This window comes from Hippichthys cyanospilos, chromosome 7 (assembly GCF_059441005.1).
Source record: "Hippichthys cyanospilos isolate Australia breed blue-spotted pipefish chromosome 7, RoL_Hcya_1.0, whole genome shotgun sequence".
NCBI classification, from domain to species: domain Eukaryota; kingdom Metazoa; phylum Chordata; class Actinopteri; order Syngnathiformes; family Syngnathidae; genus Hippichthys; species Hippichthys cyanospilos.
This window is the reverse complement of record NC_142375.1, coordinates 18,778,244-18,791,770: the sequence shown is the minus strand read 5'-3', so window position 1 is coordinate 18,791,770 and position 13,527 is coordinate 18,778,244. Positions and strand designations below refer to the sequence as shown.

Genomic DNA, 13,527 nt, shown 5'->3' with positions numbered 1-13,527 from the left:
TTTACACTACCGCCACTTAATACACGTCATTTTGACGGGAATTAAGTGTGGGAATTAGATTATCAGAACATATCCATATCTCCTTCTTCATTTTCGGAGACATAAGCCTGATTTTATGAAAATGCTTTAAGCATTTTGCAGGACCCCAAGCTTGGTCTTGTAGTCCTATGGAGGGACCACAGACCTCAGTTTGAGAACCCCCTGTGCTGAGCAATGTGCACCTCACTTTACACAGTTTCAGAGGATGGGAGGGGTGCCTTATTTTTCCCTTTTTCTCTCTCCTCATCTGGCGTTTCTTTTCTCTCCTCTTCTGTCGTCCTCTCTTTCTCGCTCTCCCTTTCCTCTGTCTGTCTCTCTCCGTGCTGCAGCCTTGTGACGTCAACGAGGGCTGGAGCGTTTCCTCCTTGCTCCGTAGCGGCAAACGGAGGAAAAATGAGCACGAGAAGATTGACATTGCGAGGTAAGGCTTTTCATTCTTGCACAAAAAAATGGGGGGAAAAAAAAAAAGGTCAATGTGTGTGTACGTGTGTGTGCGGTCAATCCGTCGGGACCCGGGCGCCTCCCGTGCGGCTAATTGACGTTCCCAGATTAGCGGTGGGAAGCTAAAAGGAGGAGGTGGGGGGGTTAACTAAGCATGGCTCTTTTCTGCAGCTGCACCCATGTCCGCGCACCTTATCAGGGTCCTCCTCGACCGTTTACGCTACGAGAATGTCATGTGCTGCTAGTTGGGGCTGGTCCACGCCCACATGATGTTTTTGCAGCCTGTGCCTACCTGCCTGGCTGCCATGAGTGATGCTGATCAATGGGCCATCTTGGCCTGCATGAAAGGCTAGTACATGAGGAATAATGGGGCGTACGCATATTCTATATATGCTGGGGTTTGCGAACGTGACGTATACATTTAGATCCTATATTTTTCATCATGTCACAGAATGGTGCACACTTTTGCTGCAAAGGGGTGGGAAAGTTCCTGTTAAGGACGTCAAGATGGGGATTCATATATATATATATATATATATATATATATATATATATATATATATATATATATATATATATATATGCTAAGAATAATCATATTACTTTGGTCTGCTTTGCAAGACAGATTAGCAAAAGGAGAAAAATTGTCATTTTTGTTGTTGTTTTTTTTAAAGTTTTGATTTGATTTGTACAAAATATTCCTTGTTCATTTCCTTGTAGAAACTTCAGTTTTATTTGAATCAAAGTGTTTTGGATCAAAAACTGTTTTGATCCAAAAATTGCTTCTGAATGTTCGAGCAAACTTTACTTTTTATTTTTTAAATTGCTGGATTTATCTTGTTATTTTTAATTCCCTTTGGTATTCATTGAAAGCTTTCATTTGTGAAAATTGACACTCTTCACTACTATTGACACTCGCTATGAAAATGTCACCCGTTCTTCTGAGGCAAGCAGAGTGCAAGAGTTTGGCAAAGTGGTGTGACTACAAGGCGTGACAAATTGGGCCGGTGCTCTCATGTGCATGCTGTGCTGCTGCTGTTGTCGAAAACTGGGCAACAAGAAAAAGATGCTGTCAGCACACTGAGATGAGATGTAACATACTCCACTTTGGTAGTGTGAACACATTTGTGTGATAACTTTAAGTCAGATTTCTTCTTTTTTGGTCCCTTATAATAATAATACTTCAGTAACAATGAATGGATGCATTACGGGCAGAATATTTTATTCATTGCAAACATGCAAAAACTGATGAATTTAGGTTAAGATTTGAGCCATCTATCCTCCGGAGAACCTGGCCTATTTTCAGTACTTGTGTCCATTGTGTGTCCATATCGTTGCAGCAAGACAGCAATATTCGTTGCATCCCATCTCAATCTATAAGACATCATTGGAACGGCCAGGATGTCCTCTGTTGAGTACACTAGGACTTATAAGGGTAGCACAATAGAAATATCCACTAACGTGGATTCAAATGAATAGGCTGGGTCTCAGGACATGAGACACATAATGATGAAGTTTACAGTAAAACATTGCTAACGCATGATGCCCGTTAAAATACATTTCCTCTACTTCATTTTTTTTTTGTCATGAAGCAATGACTTCAAAATAAAAGCCAGATGCTTTGCTCATATCAACATGTCATATTTTACAATGTTTTATTTCGGGCTAACACTACCAAATCTTTTTAAAAATAGATTATCCTTTGATTATTGCATTTGAATAATCAAATATTCCCTCTCCCATTTTATTAGGCATTTGATTATTGAATTGAATGTTTGAATATTCTGTTTTTTTGTCTTTCTCCCTTATCCCCATTGCTGCACTGTGTATGGTAGCAAGAAATGTTCGTGGCACAAAAATGGTTCAGCTGGAACTTGGAGCTGGATATTTTAGTCGACCAATTTTTAGTTGACTTACCGGGCTTGGTCAACTTTTTCAACTGAAAAGGTAGTTGCTTTTAATGGAATGCACTCTAATGAATTAATTCCATCTTTGGTGTAGGCTTTAATTTGGCTTGCTGCATGTATTCTTGTAAATGGTGGCCTAGGAGTATTTATTTACTCAACTGCAGTAGTGGTGTCTATTACTATGCATTATTACAGATGTACCCTGCCTCTCGCCTAGTCAGCTGGGATAGGCCGCAGCTCACTAGCGACTGTAATGAGGACATGGATGAATGGAGCCCTCGTGTGAAAAGCAATACTGCGAATGTGCTTTCATGATGGCAGTAAGGGAATTGCAAGACCGATAAGAAGCGAGACCTTGTTTACTGCTGCATTGATTTGTGGAGTATAATTTTATTCTATCCAGCTGACTTACTTCTTAAACAACGGCAGATGTTTGCTCATGTGACAGAAGTAGAATCTGCCTTCCAAATGTCCTGCATGTTTTTAATCTAAGTAAAGGAGTCCTTCATTTTCCATACCGACATTTGGAGTATTGATTTACTGTTTGTCTGCGTGTGTTGTTTCGCCATTTGTTTTCAAATATCCATTTCTTATGGATCGATTAGGAATGAGGCAGTACCAATACTAACTATTGGTATCAACTGATGACTAGCCTAATTTAACGGTATTTGTGATGGCAGATGATACCAGCATTGGCCTAACTAGAAAATACATACTAAAAAAAGAGAAAATTACCTTTTTCTGAAAAATAATGTATTGGAATATAGGTCTTTCTTAAAAATTATCTAAAATTAGGGGAACATTTCATGCATCAATAGTACTGTGGTATCGGCACTAGGTATTGGTAACTATGCAAGAGTTGAGTACTTGTACAGGTATAGGTTTGAACAAAAAAAGCGATATCAAACGTTCCTATTATCAGTAATAAGTGTTAGCATGTAAATTACATTATACAGTATGTTCGCATTAAGTTACTCTGGTCTATTCCGCAATATATCGGTCTTTTTTTTTTTTAATCTGTTATTGTTTTGTTTTCAGGAAATTTTGTGTGTTAAAGTACCAGTGGTTTTGGTACTTGGTATCAGTATCAGTTACTACACAAGAGTTTAGTGCTCATGCAGGTATCGGTCTAAAAAAGTGATATCAAGCATCCTGCACTATCGATAACAAGCGTTACCATGTCATTGGAAATTTCCATTATAGGTTAGCATTAAGCTAGTTTGGGCTATTCTTGTAGTAATCTTGTTTGGTTGCTGTACAGTACATAAACAACGCATATTACTCTTATTTTTATGCGTACGCTGATATTAAGTGTTCTAACAGCTTGAATACTCTTTGGTAAATTGTTCCCTTTTTAACAATTTGACGGATTTCTCTTATCCCAAGTCACCACTGTGCTTCTGATAGACCTCTTGATTGTTTTTTGAAACTAACCAATCAATGATAGGCCCCAAAAATCTCTTCCCTCGCCTTGCTGCTATGTGCTAGTTGAGTTTGTCTGTGTGTGGTATAGGAGAATCCATTAAGTCGTGCGTGTGGCATTAACTCCGTCAAACGAGGAGTCCATCATGTTTACAGCTTGACAGTGATGGACTGAGACACAGATAAACGATAAATGTACATAAAGACAATAATATTTAGTCGGGTTGACGCTTTGCCACGTTAATGTTTCATGAGAGCTGCTTTAATAGGCAAAATATGTCATACTGATTCTACTTCTGTCATAATAATCGAACTTTAATTGTAATTTACTTTGGCGCGATGTACATTTATTGATTCTTTCGCTACGGTAACGGCAATGAGTGTGTGAGTTCTGGTGCATGTTGGCTCGTGGCCATTGTAGTATTGTTGGGGCTGCCAGTGCAATGGTACCCATTCAAACATCATTTATAGATAAAAAATGAATCTGTACTTTGGTGTGTCAACTTTTCAAAAGTCTCTGAGCATACAAAATACTGACGTTAATATGGAAATGTCACTTATGTAACATATTAAATAGCCTTCCTTTTTTGTAACGCAAGTGAGAGGAAAAAATGACCTACAACTGACATGTTGGCTTTTCTTTTTGGATGTCTCCTATTTTTGTTCCATAGTGTTATGTAGCCAAATACGGGCCATTCAACCCAATGGGTTCACTCATAAGAAAGATGATTTTACCCCAAATAAACTCACCAGTAATGAAAATCATCACATAATTGATATCCACTAGAAAAAAAAAATTCTCCCAAAATTGTAAATCCCCCAAATTAACATGAATGTTCCCCACATAGGAAAATCTGGATTTTGTGCAGTATTTTAGTAGTATGGCTCATCTCTTGCACATCACGTCCTCTTAGGCTTGGGGTGTGCTATATGCATTAGAAGACCTCAGACATTCATCCACTTATCCCAGCAGCAGCAGTTGCCTTCCTCATTTGTTTCACATCTCCTTCCCGGAGGTTGTGTTGGCAATGTTAAACACATAACAGTTTTTGCGTGCTTCTTTCAACAAGGACCATTTCCACATCTGGTTTGTTTGAAAGTCTACAGGGTGTCCCTTAAAGACCGAATACCCTTTAAATACATTTGAATGTCTGAGTAACTACGTGTCCCAGCAAATGAAATCAAAAAGGCCTTATCTTGATATATGTTCTTAATTGGTTGTTCCACACCACTTGGCTGTCAGCTGAATATTTTTGAATCAATATATTTTCATAACTAATTGAGTACAGTAATCCCCCCCCCCCCCCCCACACACACACACACACAATGTTTTTGTTGTTGTCTTTTCAAGACAAGTAATAGTATAGCAAATCAACTGCGTATGTTTTTTCCCCCTTCAGTACTGCGGTGATATAATGTAATAATTGAACATTTCATTCTTTTTATTAGATGGAAATGATCCAAAAGTTGTGATATTTCCAGTTTTTTGGGGAAGTCTTCCTTCTCTCTTGCCGCCATTGCAACACTGCATACATCTGCATTAAAGGTGGCGCAAACACGGTTCTGGCAGAGCTTTGAGTCGTATCTTTTCAGTTAAGTTTTAAAGTCGATTGACCCGACTTGGTCGACTTTCCCTCTAGCTGTTTATTCAATATGATTCCACCTTTTTTTAGCACTGTTTACAATTTTCAATATCAATCCACATCCTTCCAAGTCTTTCAACATTATACCTTTTTTACGTTCACATTCACACGCAATTTCTTCAGAAGTGAAATCATCTTGTTTAATATCTTCTCATTCTATATTTTGACTTATTACAACTTGTATTTCACAGCAGTGACCTGTGAGCTCCCCCCGTTGTGCATTCGTTAGTTGATGTCCGCAAGTGAGGGTATAATTGTTTCATCGGACGCTTGTCTGAATCGATACTCGACTGTGGCAGGCGGGGTAAAGGTTGTTTTGAGTGTGGCCGTCAGCTCATATCGGAGGAAGTCATTCAGTCTCACTGCCCCATCTTCTCCCCTGACCTCGCTGTCAATAATCATTCAGTGGAGCCACGTTGATTGCTGCTTTCGCATTCTTGTTGTCTTGTGGAAAAGTGACACTGTTCCGGCCAATCCTGGAGGCCGCGGTAGCACATTTTCAAAGTACCGTAGTGCCGACCGTCAAAACAAATCAAAAACAGTCAAGCATTGGTCTTGCATTTCTATATTATTATGGTAAGGCTAATAGTATCGTTGTGTTGGAAAGCAATTAACAGTGTGAACATGTACTCTTATGTGTCCATATGGCATATAATTAAATCACAAGTCCCAATTTACAAATCATCTTTGGGTGTTTATCGTAAAATATTTAGGGAGGCAATTATGTGTTTATGGTTTTAGTTTCGAGCGTGCTCGGCATACGCTGCACGGTTTTATGAGTGGTAGTTTTAATGGGGGCATACTATAATAAAGTAATTCGATCATAAATCATATTTTTACTTTTTTTTTCCCCCTAGACATTCAATCTCCGGCCCTTATTTATATTACTTATTTATACAGTATTTTCTGCAATTTTTTTCAATTAATTAATTACTAAAGTAATCAATTACCGATACTTGAAGTAATTACGTTTTTATATAATTTATTGTTTTTATGTAATGGTGTACTAAAGTAATGAATTATTTTAGGAGTTGATTGTCTAACGTTGGCGGCCATTTTGCCATTTGCTGTCGACTGAAAATGACATCACAGATGCTCAGGACTCAGCTAATAATCGATCATTGCTCAGATTTCAAATGTGACATGAGCAAATACAGCAAACTGGTGAGCAGTGGATGGTTGTTACCTGAGCCTTTAGCATGTGTTGTCATTTTTGAGGGACAGCAAGTGGCAAAAAGGCCAAAATTCCTATTTCTCAAAGGCAACATGAATTATACTGAAGGGGCCCTATACAGTAGAACCCTATACAGTAGATCATATAGTACTATTGTAAAGAAAATTATTGGGTTGACTTCTGGGTTGGCTATTTTGTGTGATGCATTTGAAATGCTATTAAACTTTGGTGCATTTTGAATTTGATTGTATTTTTCACCAAAGTCTGAGATCCCTGCTGTCGTTCCCCTGTTGTGAGGTCAAGTGCTGTAGAAAATACACGACGATAGATTAGAATTGCTACTACGTTAAATGGACCCGCAGTTTGAGTTTTATACAAGTCCGCACTTTACTACCTGTCAACTTTTATCTGTGGCACTTTACAGTATTTTTGTGCCAAAAAATGATGTCAGAAAGTGGAGTTACAAGGCTCTGTAATCATATTTATCGCAATTGCTTTTGCGGCGCCCTTGGCTGTCAGTAGAGGAGCCTCAGGTAGTGAACTTGTCCTGTCACGGGAGTCCCGTTGCGTTCAGCGGGACGAAAACATTTTTGACATGCTCACGCAGGAGCACGAAGCCCACGGGCCCCGTTGAGCTGTTAGCTACCCTCTTATGTAGCTTATACTCCATGTCTTTATACCTGAGTGAGGAAACGTGTCAAAGTTTTGTACTGTGAAAATGGTCGAGCTCTTAAGTGATATGCCCCGTTATTGTTTACCCGCCTGCGTTTTGATGTCGGCCTGGACTGTGAATATACGGTGAAAAAAGCTCAGTTTCTTAAGTGTGGGTTGATGCTCGTGTCACACCTCTTACAGCACAAATCTCGGTGGCTCTTATGTGCATGGTAACATGCCGGTTGTTTGACCATGATGTTGCAATATCGCTAGCTAAGAAAAAAAAAAATACAGTATAATCGGCAGGCGTGATTCACGCACTTTTTCCTCACAGTCAAGCAAAACAAATCTGCACTCAAGACCGCGGACACAAAGGAACAAACAATTGCTTTTGATGATATAATGGAGGTTCGCACTTCACGATTTCTAAGGTATTAATGTTGTTTAAGTCTGTGAGCGACCCTTTGCATAAGCAGAAGAATAAATTCAAGTGTTTTCTACCGCTACTCGTTTGATACTATGTCACTAATAGGGAAAAAATGGTGCCACTCAAAATGCTTTTAATTGGCTATATTGAAGTGTGCAAACAAAAAATCCATTCATTCTAAAAATCCACTATAAATTTCAATAACATGCAAAAACGTATATTCTATCACGTCAACATTGTCTTTTTCTTTTTTACAATTATACGTCACTCTAGTAATTTGTAATAATGTCACACAGGTTACCCCCCGCGTAAAGATAAGCTGGCATGTTTCGCTGCTGATTTCTGCTACTGATACCCGAAAAAGAAGAACTACACAAACGTAGTGTAATGGTAGTTGTATAAATATATTATTAGATGTAGCTAAATCTTGCACATTGTTCCTTTAAGGTTGTAAAACACCACAAACTTGGATCACAAAACTCTTGCTTGAATACATAGATGGACTTTTTCTAGCTGAGTATGAAATGACCGATAACATTTGAATGCACCACGTTAGCAGCTAGCACTAGCGCCGGAGACTTGTGCCGTATTATAAATTGACAGCGCAATTAATTTGTGTTTTCTTAGCATCTTCAATAAGTAGTTCAATATGATGTTGTTGTTGGGACCTCTGTGATGTGACGGCAATAAAAATGGAGTCGCTAGGACTTAAGCTAGCCACTACGCTTAAAAAAAGAGTACTACGGCTATTGCGTCATCGTCCGTGTATTATTTGGTGTGTTTATTTTGAAGTCGGCCTTCCTAAAATGTCGTTAGCGTGCCACACAATAATATTGTATCACAGACTATTTACTACACAATTATTAATATAGTACTGAAGTCTGTGGTTGCATCTGCCATGTTGGATCTGTTTGTGATGTTTCCCATCACAAATCCAAATATGAAAGATGTCCGATTCATCCATATACAAATTAAACCTTAAACATTCACTGACACCATGCGACTGGATGGAATTTTCATAAGCGCACTGGAACATTGGAGGCGTTTGCGTTTCGAGTCTTGGAAGAAATTTGAGAGAGCATTGGCTAGAGCTAAGGAGTGGAAATGTAGGAAATTGTTTCTACAGTCTATTAATAAACTGTAAATATACCACAAATCCACATGCCAATTATTGCAGTCTCATCTTATATTTCCCCCAAAAAACTGCTTGTAGAGTATTTGAATAAAAAAGAAAATGTATATTTTATATTCTGTGAAGACAACTTCCATTAACAACACAGGTTAAACTAAACTTCTCCCAGACATTTCAAGTTTGTGTCAAGATGTATCACTTCAAAATATTTCCTTGACAAAAATTGCTTTTTATTTGGCTTCATCTTATGTCAGTAGTTCAGAAAGAATATTGGAGACAAACACAAATTGGTAAATTTGTGAATGCTTTAGGTTGCTGTATTCTGATCCTAAAGGCTGTTTTTTTCCTATAACCACAAACACTTATTTTTGTTATCTAGTTTGATTGACTGACATGTTGTTTTCCCGTTGAGTGAACGACAGAATTCTTCCCCTTTTGTGTGTGTGTGCGAGATGTGTCGCAAACCTGCTGTGGGAGATGAATTGTGTCCTGCAGGAGGCTTTTCTCAGGCATTCAAGCTTGGAATGCTTCCGTGCTTTTACTGTTTATTTGTGCTTGACGAAGGTGACACTTGCTGGCACACTCTGGCTTCCTTTGCAAAAGAAGACTGAAGATTGACTGGCTGACTGTTGTGCCATCTCAGAAAAAGAAGGTTATGTTTTCAGAGCTGTTTGTTTATCAAGGTAGTTTTACTAGCAAGTAGTTTTGGAGTTTGGGTTGTTGAGGTATGGGACATAGGCCAAGGAGAAACCCAAGAATGGTTACTTCAAGTCAGCAAGAAGTCAGGCATGCAAATCAAGTGGATCACGAAGATTTTTGTCCCCCACTTACGAACAAACCTTTCGCCTTACGAGCAATCCGACATGCCGGCCATTAAGTATGTAAATATGTCTCTCGCTTAAATGCGTCAACAAAATCAGCAGATGCGTCATTTAAACCTTCAGTAGATACTTGTGGCAGTAACGTGAACGCTATTGGTCTTACAACGTCACAGTGACTGTCTCAGTCACGGTGTGTAAATATATTACCATTTAAGTGTAGTGTTTGTACAGCTAAAGGGAAAAACAGCTGACATGAAATTAAATGTGCAGATTGCAGGACAAAGAATTGTCATTGGTTTAAAGGTGTTTTTTTTTTTAAATTAATTGTCAATACATTCCAACCGTTTAAAAAAAGTGCGAATAAGTATCAGTCAGTCACGGAGATGCCAATATGATATTGGTCGATTAAGGTCACCCGGTCTCACTCACGGAGATGCTATTGGCCGGCGTCACACGTCAATCACAGAAGTGCCGATATGCTATTGGCCGAACGCCTTTATCTAGCTTGATGGCACAGCTGGTTGGGATGGAAGGAAGGAGAGAAAATGAGTGAAAAACGGAAGGGAGGAATGTTGTGAAGACTTTGCAAACTTTATCTGTTAGACATAGCTTCCAAAATTACTAGCAGCGGTAAAGGAAGAAATAAGAGGATGATGTTTTAGTATCTCCGTGATTAGCACCCTGACTGAAAGAGTTACTGTGACACTATAAGACCAATAGCATATCTACTTCGCCGTGTTGACTTTGAGCGATGGTCTCTGCTCCCCTCCGCTTCCACCCAGCTCAAGTCACGTCATTCCAAAGGTAAAAGTCATTATTCCTTTGTACTTATTATTTAATGCAAATATACAATAGATTATGTCACTCAATTTTAATATATGTGTACAGTCGTGGTGTTTTTACCTAGGGCTTTTGCGCGCGTTGCACGCATTCACGAATTAACATGGGTTTGGATTGCCCGTTATACGAGCAGTTCGAGATACGAGCGTACCCGCTGAACGGATTAAGTTCGTAACCCGGGGGCCCACTGTATATATATATATATATATATATATATATATATATATATATATATATATATATATATATATATATATATATATATATATATATATATATATATATATATATATATTAGGAATCAGATGGGAAACTCAACGTCATTTCACACTGGTAAATAATATATTAGAGGGAGAAAGTTGAGAGGCTTTTGTCATGCAAACATAAATTAGCTGCTTTCTAGCAGCATTCTAGTGCTCCAGTTAATCTGGTGTGATGCATGTAAATGACTTCACATTTTACTCACAGTCTGGCACAGTAGTCGTGCCTACAGTTCATTTTTTAACAAACCACGCTGACTCAAATTTGCTTTTTCACATGGCAAATTCTTTGCTAGAATAACATTTATTGGTGAGTGATTTGTCTAAAATCTAATGTTAAGTTCAATATTGGTGTCTGTTTTTAACAGTTTTTCGCCAAGCCAAAAAAAAAAATCTGAATACTTGATATTCAATTTGAATTCTCTATATATCTGAATATCAAAAATATGTGATAGCTGTAGCGTTACTTCCTACATTGTATCATATTGTTGAAAAAAAACAAAAACATCATTGAAGATCGAGGCAAACACGGGTCCTAATTCTGTAAACAATTATTTTCAGTTCTTCGACATCCAAGACTAGTTTGGTTTGATTAGAGGATTATGTTTTGATTAGAGAGTGCCCTTGTCTTTGAAGACAAGGAAGACAGTGCCCATGAGCACTCTCAATAATAGCTCCATTTCCTGTTGATTCCCCTGGTTGTTTTTTGAGTACTTCAGCTTACATGACACTGTGCAAGTATCGGTCGGTAAAAAATGGGTTTCATATTTCTTGATCTCTTCACTTGCAAATCAATAGCGCCATACAAAGTGTACACATAATATTTCGCTGCCACTATCGAGTGTATTTAAAATGGATTATTGCATCAAATAATTCAGTAGTCAACCTTTCTACTCACCATTTTTTTAATAATATACCAAGATTGAACGTGAGTTGAAATGAGTGGATGTAACGACTTATCATTTTCTATGCATGTCTTTTTAGATACCATCAAAACGTCTATGCTAACTGGTTATCAATCAACATTACCATTTGTGTGCTAGCGATAACCATCAAAGGTCAACAAAAACTAACTACCATTTAGTTCACACATACAGTACATGTTATAGGTACAATACAAATGTAATATTGGCCTTCAGTCACTTACAGATTATGTTTCAACAATATTTCATGAGTAAACTACAATCTGCAGCAAACTGCCTGTTTGCTTCTATGAGGTCAATTACTTCCTGTTCTTCTTCTTTGTCGTCTTCTGCTTAACTGGGCATGTTTTGTGCTTATCAATGCTTGATTTTCGCATCTCAATATTAATTCAACTCAATTCAGACACTTATTTATATGGTGACTTGAAATCAACTTCTGGATTGTGTTTAATGTTATAAGGACCAAGGAGCCAGTGACATTGCAATTTAGGTCATGGAACTGGGCTGACTGATGCTGCCCTCTTGTGGGTGAATGTGAAATTGCATTTAGCATGTATTTTATACAAAGGTCAACAAAGCTATGGGCCAGACATTAATTTTGTGACACAGGTTGCGGGTCAGATAATATTTGACCATGGGTCGTATTTGGCCCCTGTGCCAGACTTTTGACATGTATTCAGTTGACCAAAATACAGTTATTGACTTATATGGACAAAAAAAAATCCATGTAATAGAATTGCAAAGCCCAAATCCACGACGGAGAGGTGTTTAGTGTATTCTCTGAAATAGTTTTTGTGTTTTCTTCTGTTCTAGGCAGTGACATTAACATGAAAAGGCCAATTGAGATTTGCCGCTATGTGACCTTCTAAGATCTGTCATCACCCTGCTGATCGACTGCAACTGTCGCCACCATGAGAGCATCCGATGGGTTTTTGACCCACCGGCGCCACCGTCCGGTTGCGTGAGCGCCGTCCAACCCTCCCCACAGATCCCGCAAGGCATGGCCTCTCTGGACCTGCCGTACCGCTGTCCTCGCTGTGGGGAGCACAAGCGCTTCCGAAGCCTGTCGTCCCTGCGCGCCCACCTGGAGTACAACCACACTTACGAGACCCTCTACGTCCTGTCCAAGTCCAATAGCGTTTGCGACGCCGCCGCCCTGCTCCCCCTCGTGACAGAGGGAGCCTTTCTGCCACCTCCCAACAATAAGGACCCCTTCGAGCCTCTGCAGCCGTCGGCTTTGAAAGAGCGTCGCTTCCCCTGCCGCGAGCTTCCGTGCGTGGACGACCTGAGTTTGACGCCGGCGAGCTCCAACGCTTCCGCCAGGTACATCCCCAATGTGGAGTTTCCACTGGGGGAGATTTTGATGAAGACGGCCATGACATCCACAGACCCCGGTCCCTATGGGAACCCCAGTACAGCCGTGGCCGTAGCAGCTAACGTGGCCGCCAGCGCAGTGGAGGCGGCTTATGAAGAAGGCCTGGCCAGGTTGAAGGCACGTGCCTTTGAACGTCTCGAGCTGGATGAGAGGATGGAGAAGCTTTCTGAAGAGGTAAATAGGATCGGTTTTCAGTTTTTTTTTTTTTCAAGTACGTTAATTAGTTAAGTCCTTTGAGGGGTGGACACAAACACATTCATAGGGCTTTCAAGCCCCCAATTAGTGTACTACAAGGCATGGGTGGAGCTACATGGTAGCCAAGACCACTCCTTGTCACCCCCTGGCCAATACGGGAGTTTTCATTCCTGTGATTTTTCTGCCATTTATGTATGCATGCAGTAGTCTTACGCCCCTATATTAACCCTCAATTTTCTATCCCAGGGATGGGCAAACTACGACCCATTAAGCT

General features: G+C 39.5%; 1 protein-coding gene across 1 annotated transcript in view; it reads left to right on the top strand.

Moving 5' to 3' along the window:
* Nucleotides 1-407: 407 nt before the first annotated feature.
* fbxo41 (F-box protein 41) overlaps nt 408-13,527 on the top strand; it is a 38,201-nt gene continuing 25,081 nt past the window's right edge. The window contains exons 1-2 of the mRNA XM_088418569.1: nt 408-460; nt 12,497-13,232. Coding sequence (XP_088274695.1) covers nt 12,684-13,232 — 549 coding nt within the window. The 5' untranslated portion in view covers nt 408-460; nt 12,497-12,683. The remainder of the gene's footprint in view (nt 461-12,496; nt 13,233-13,527) is intronic.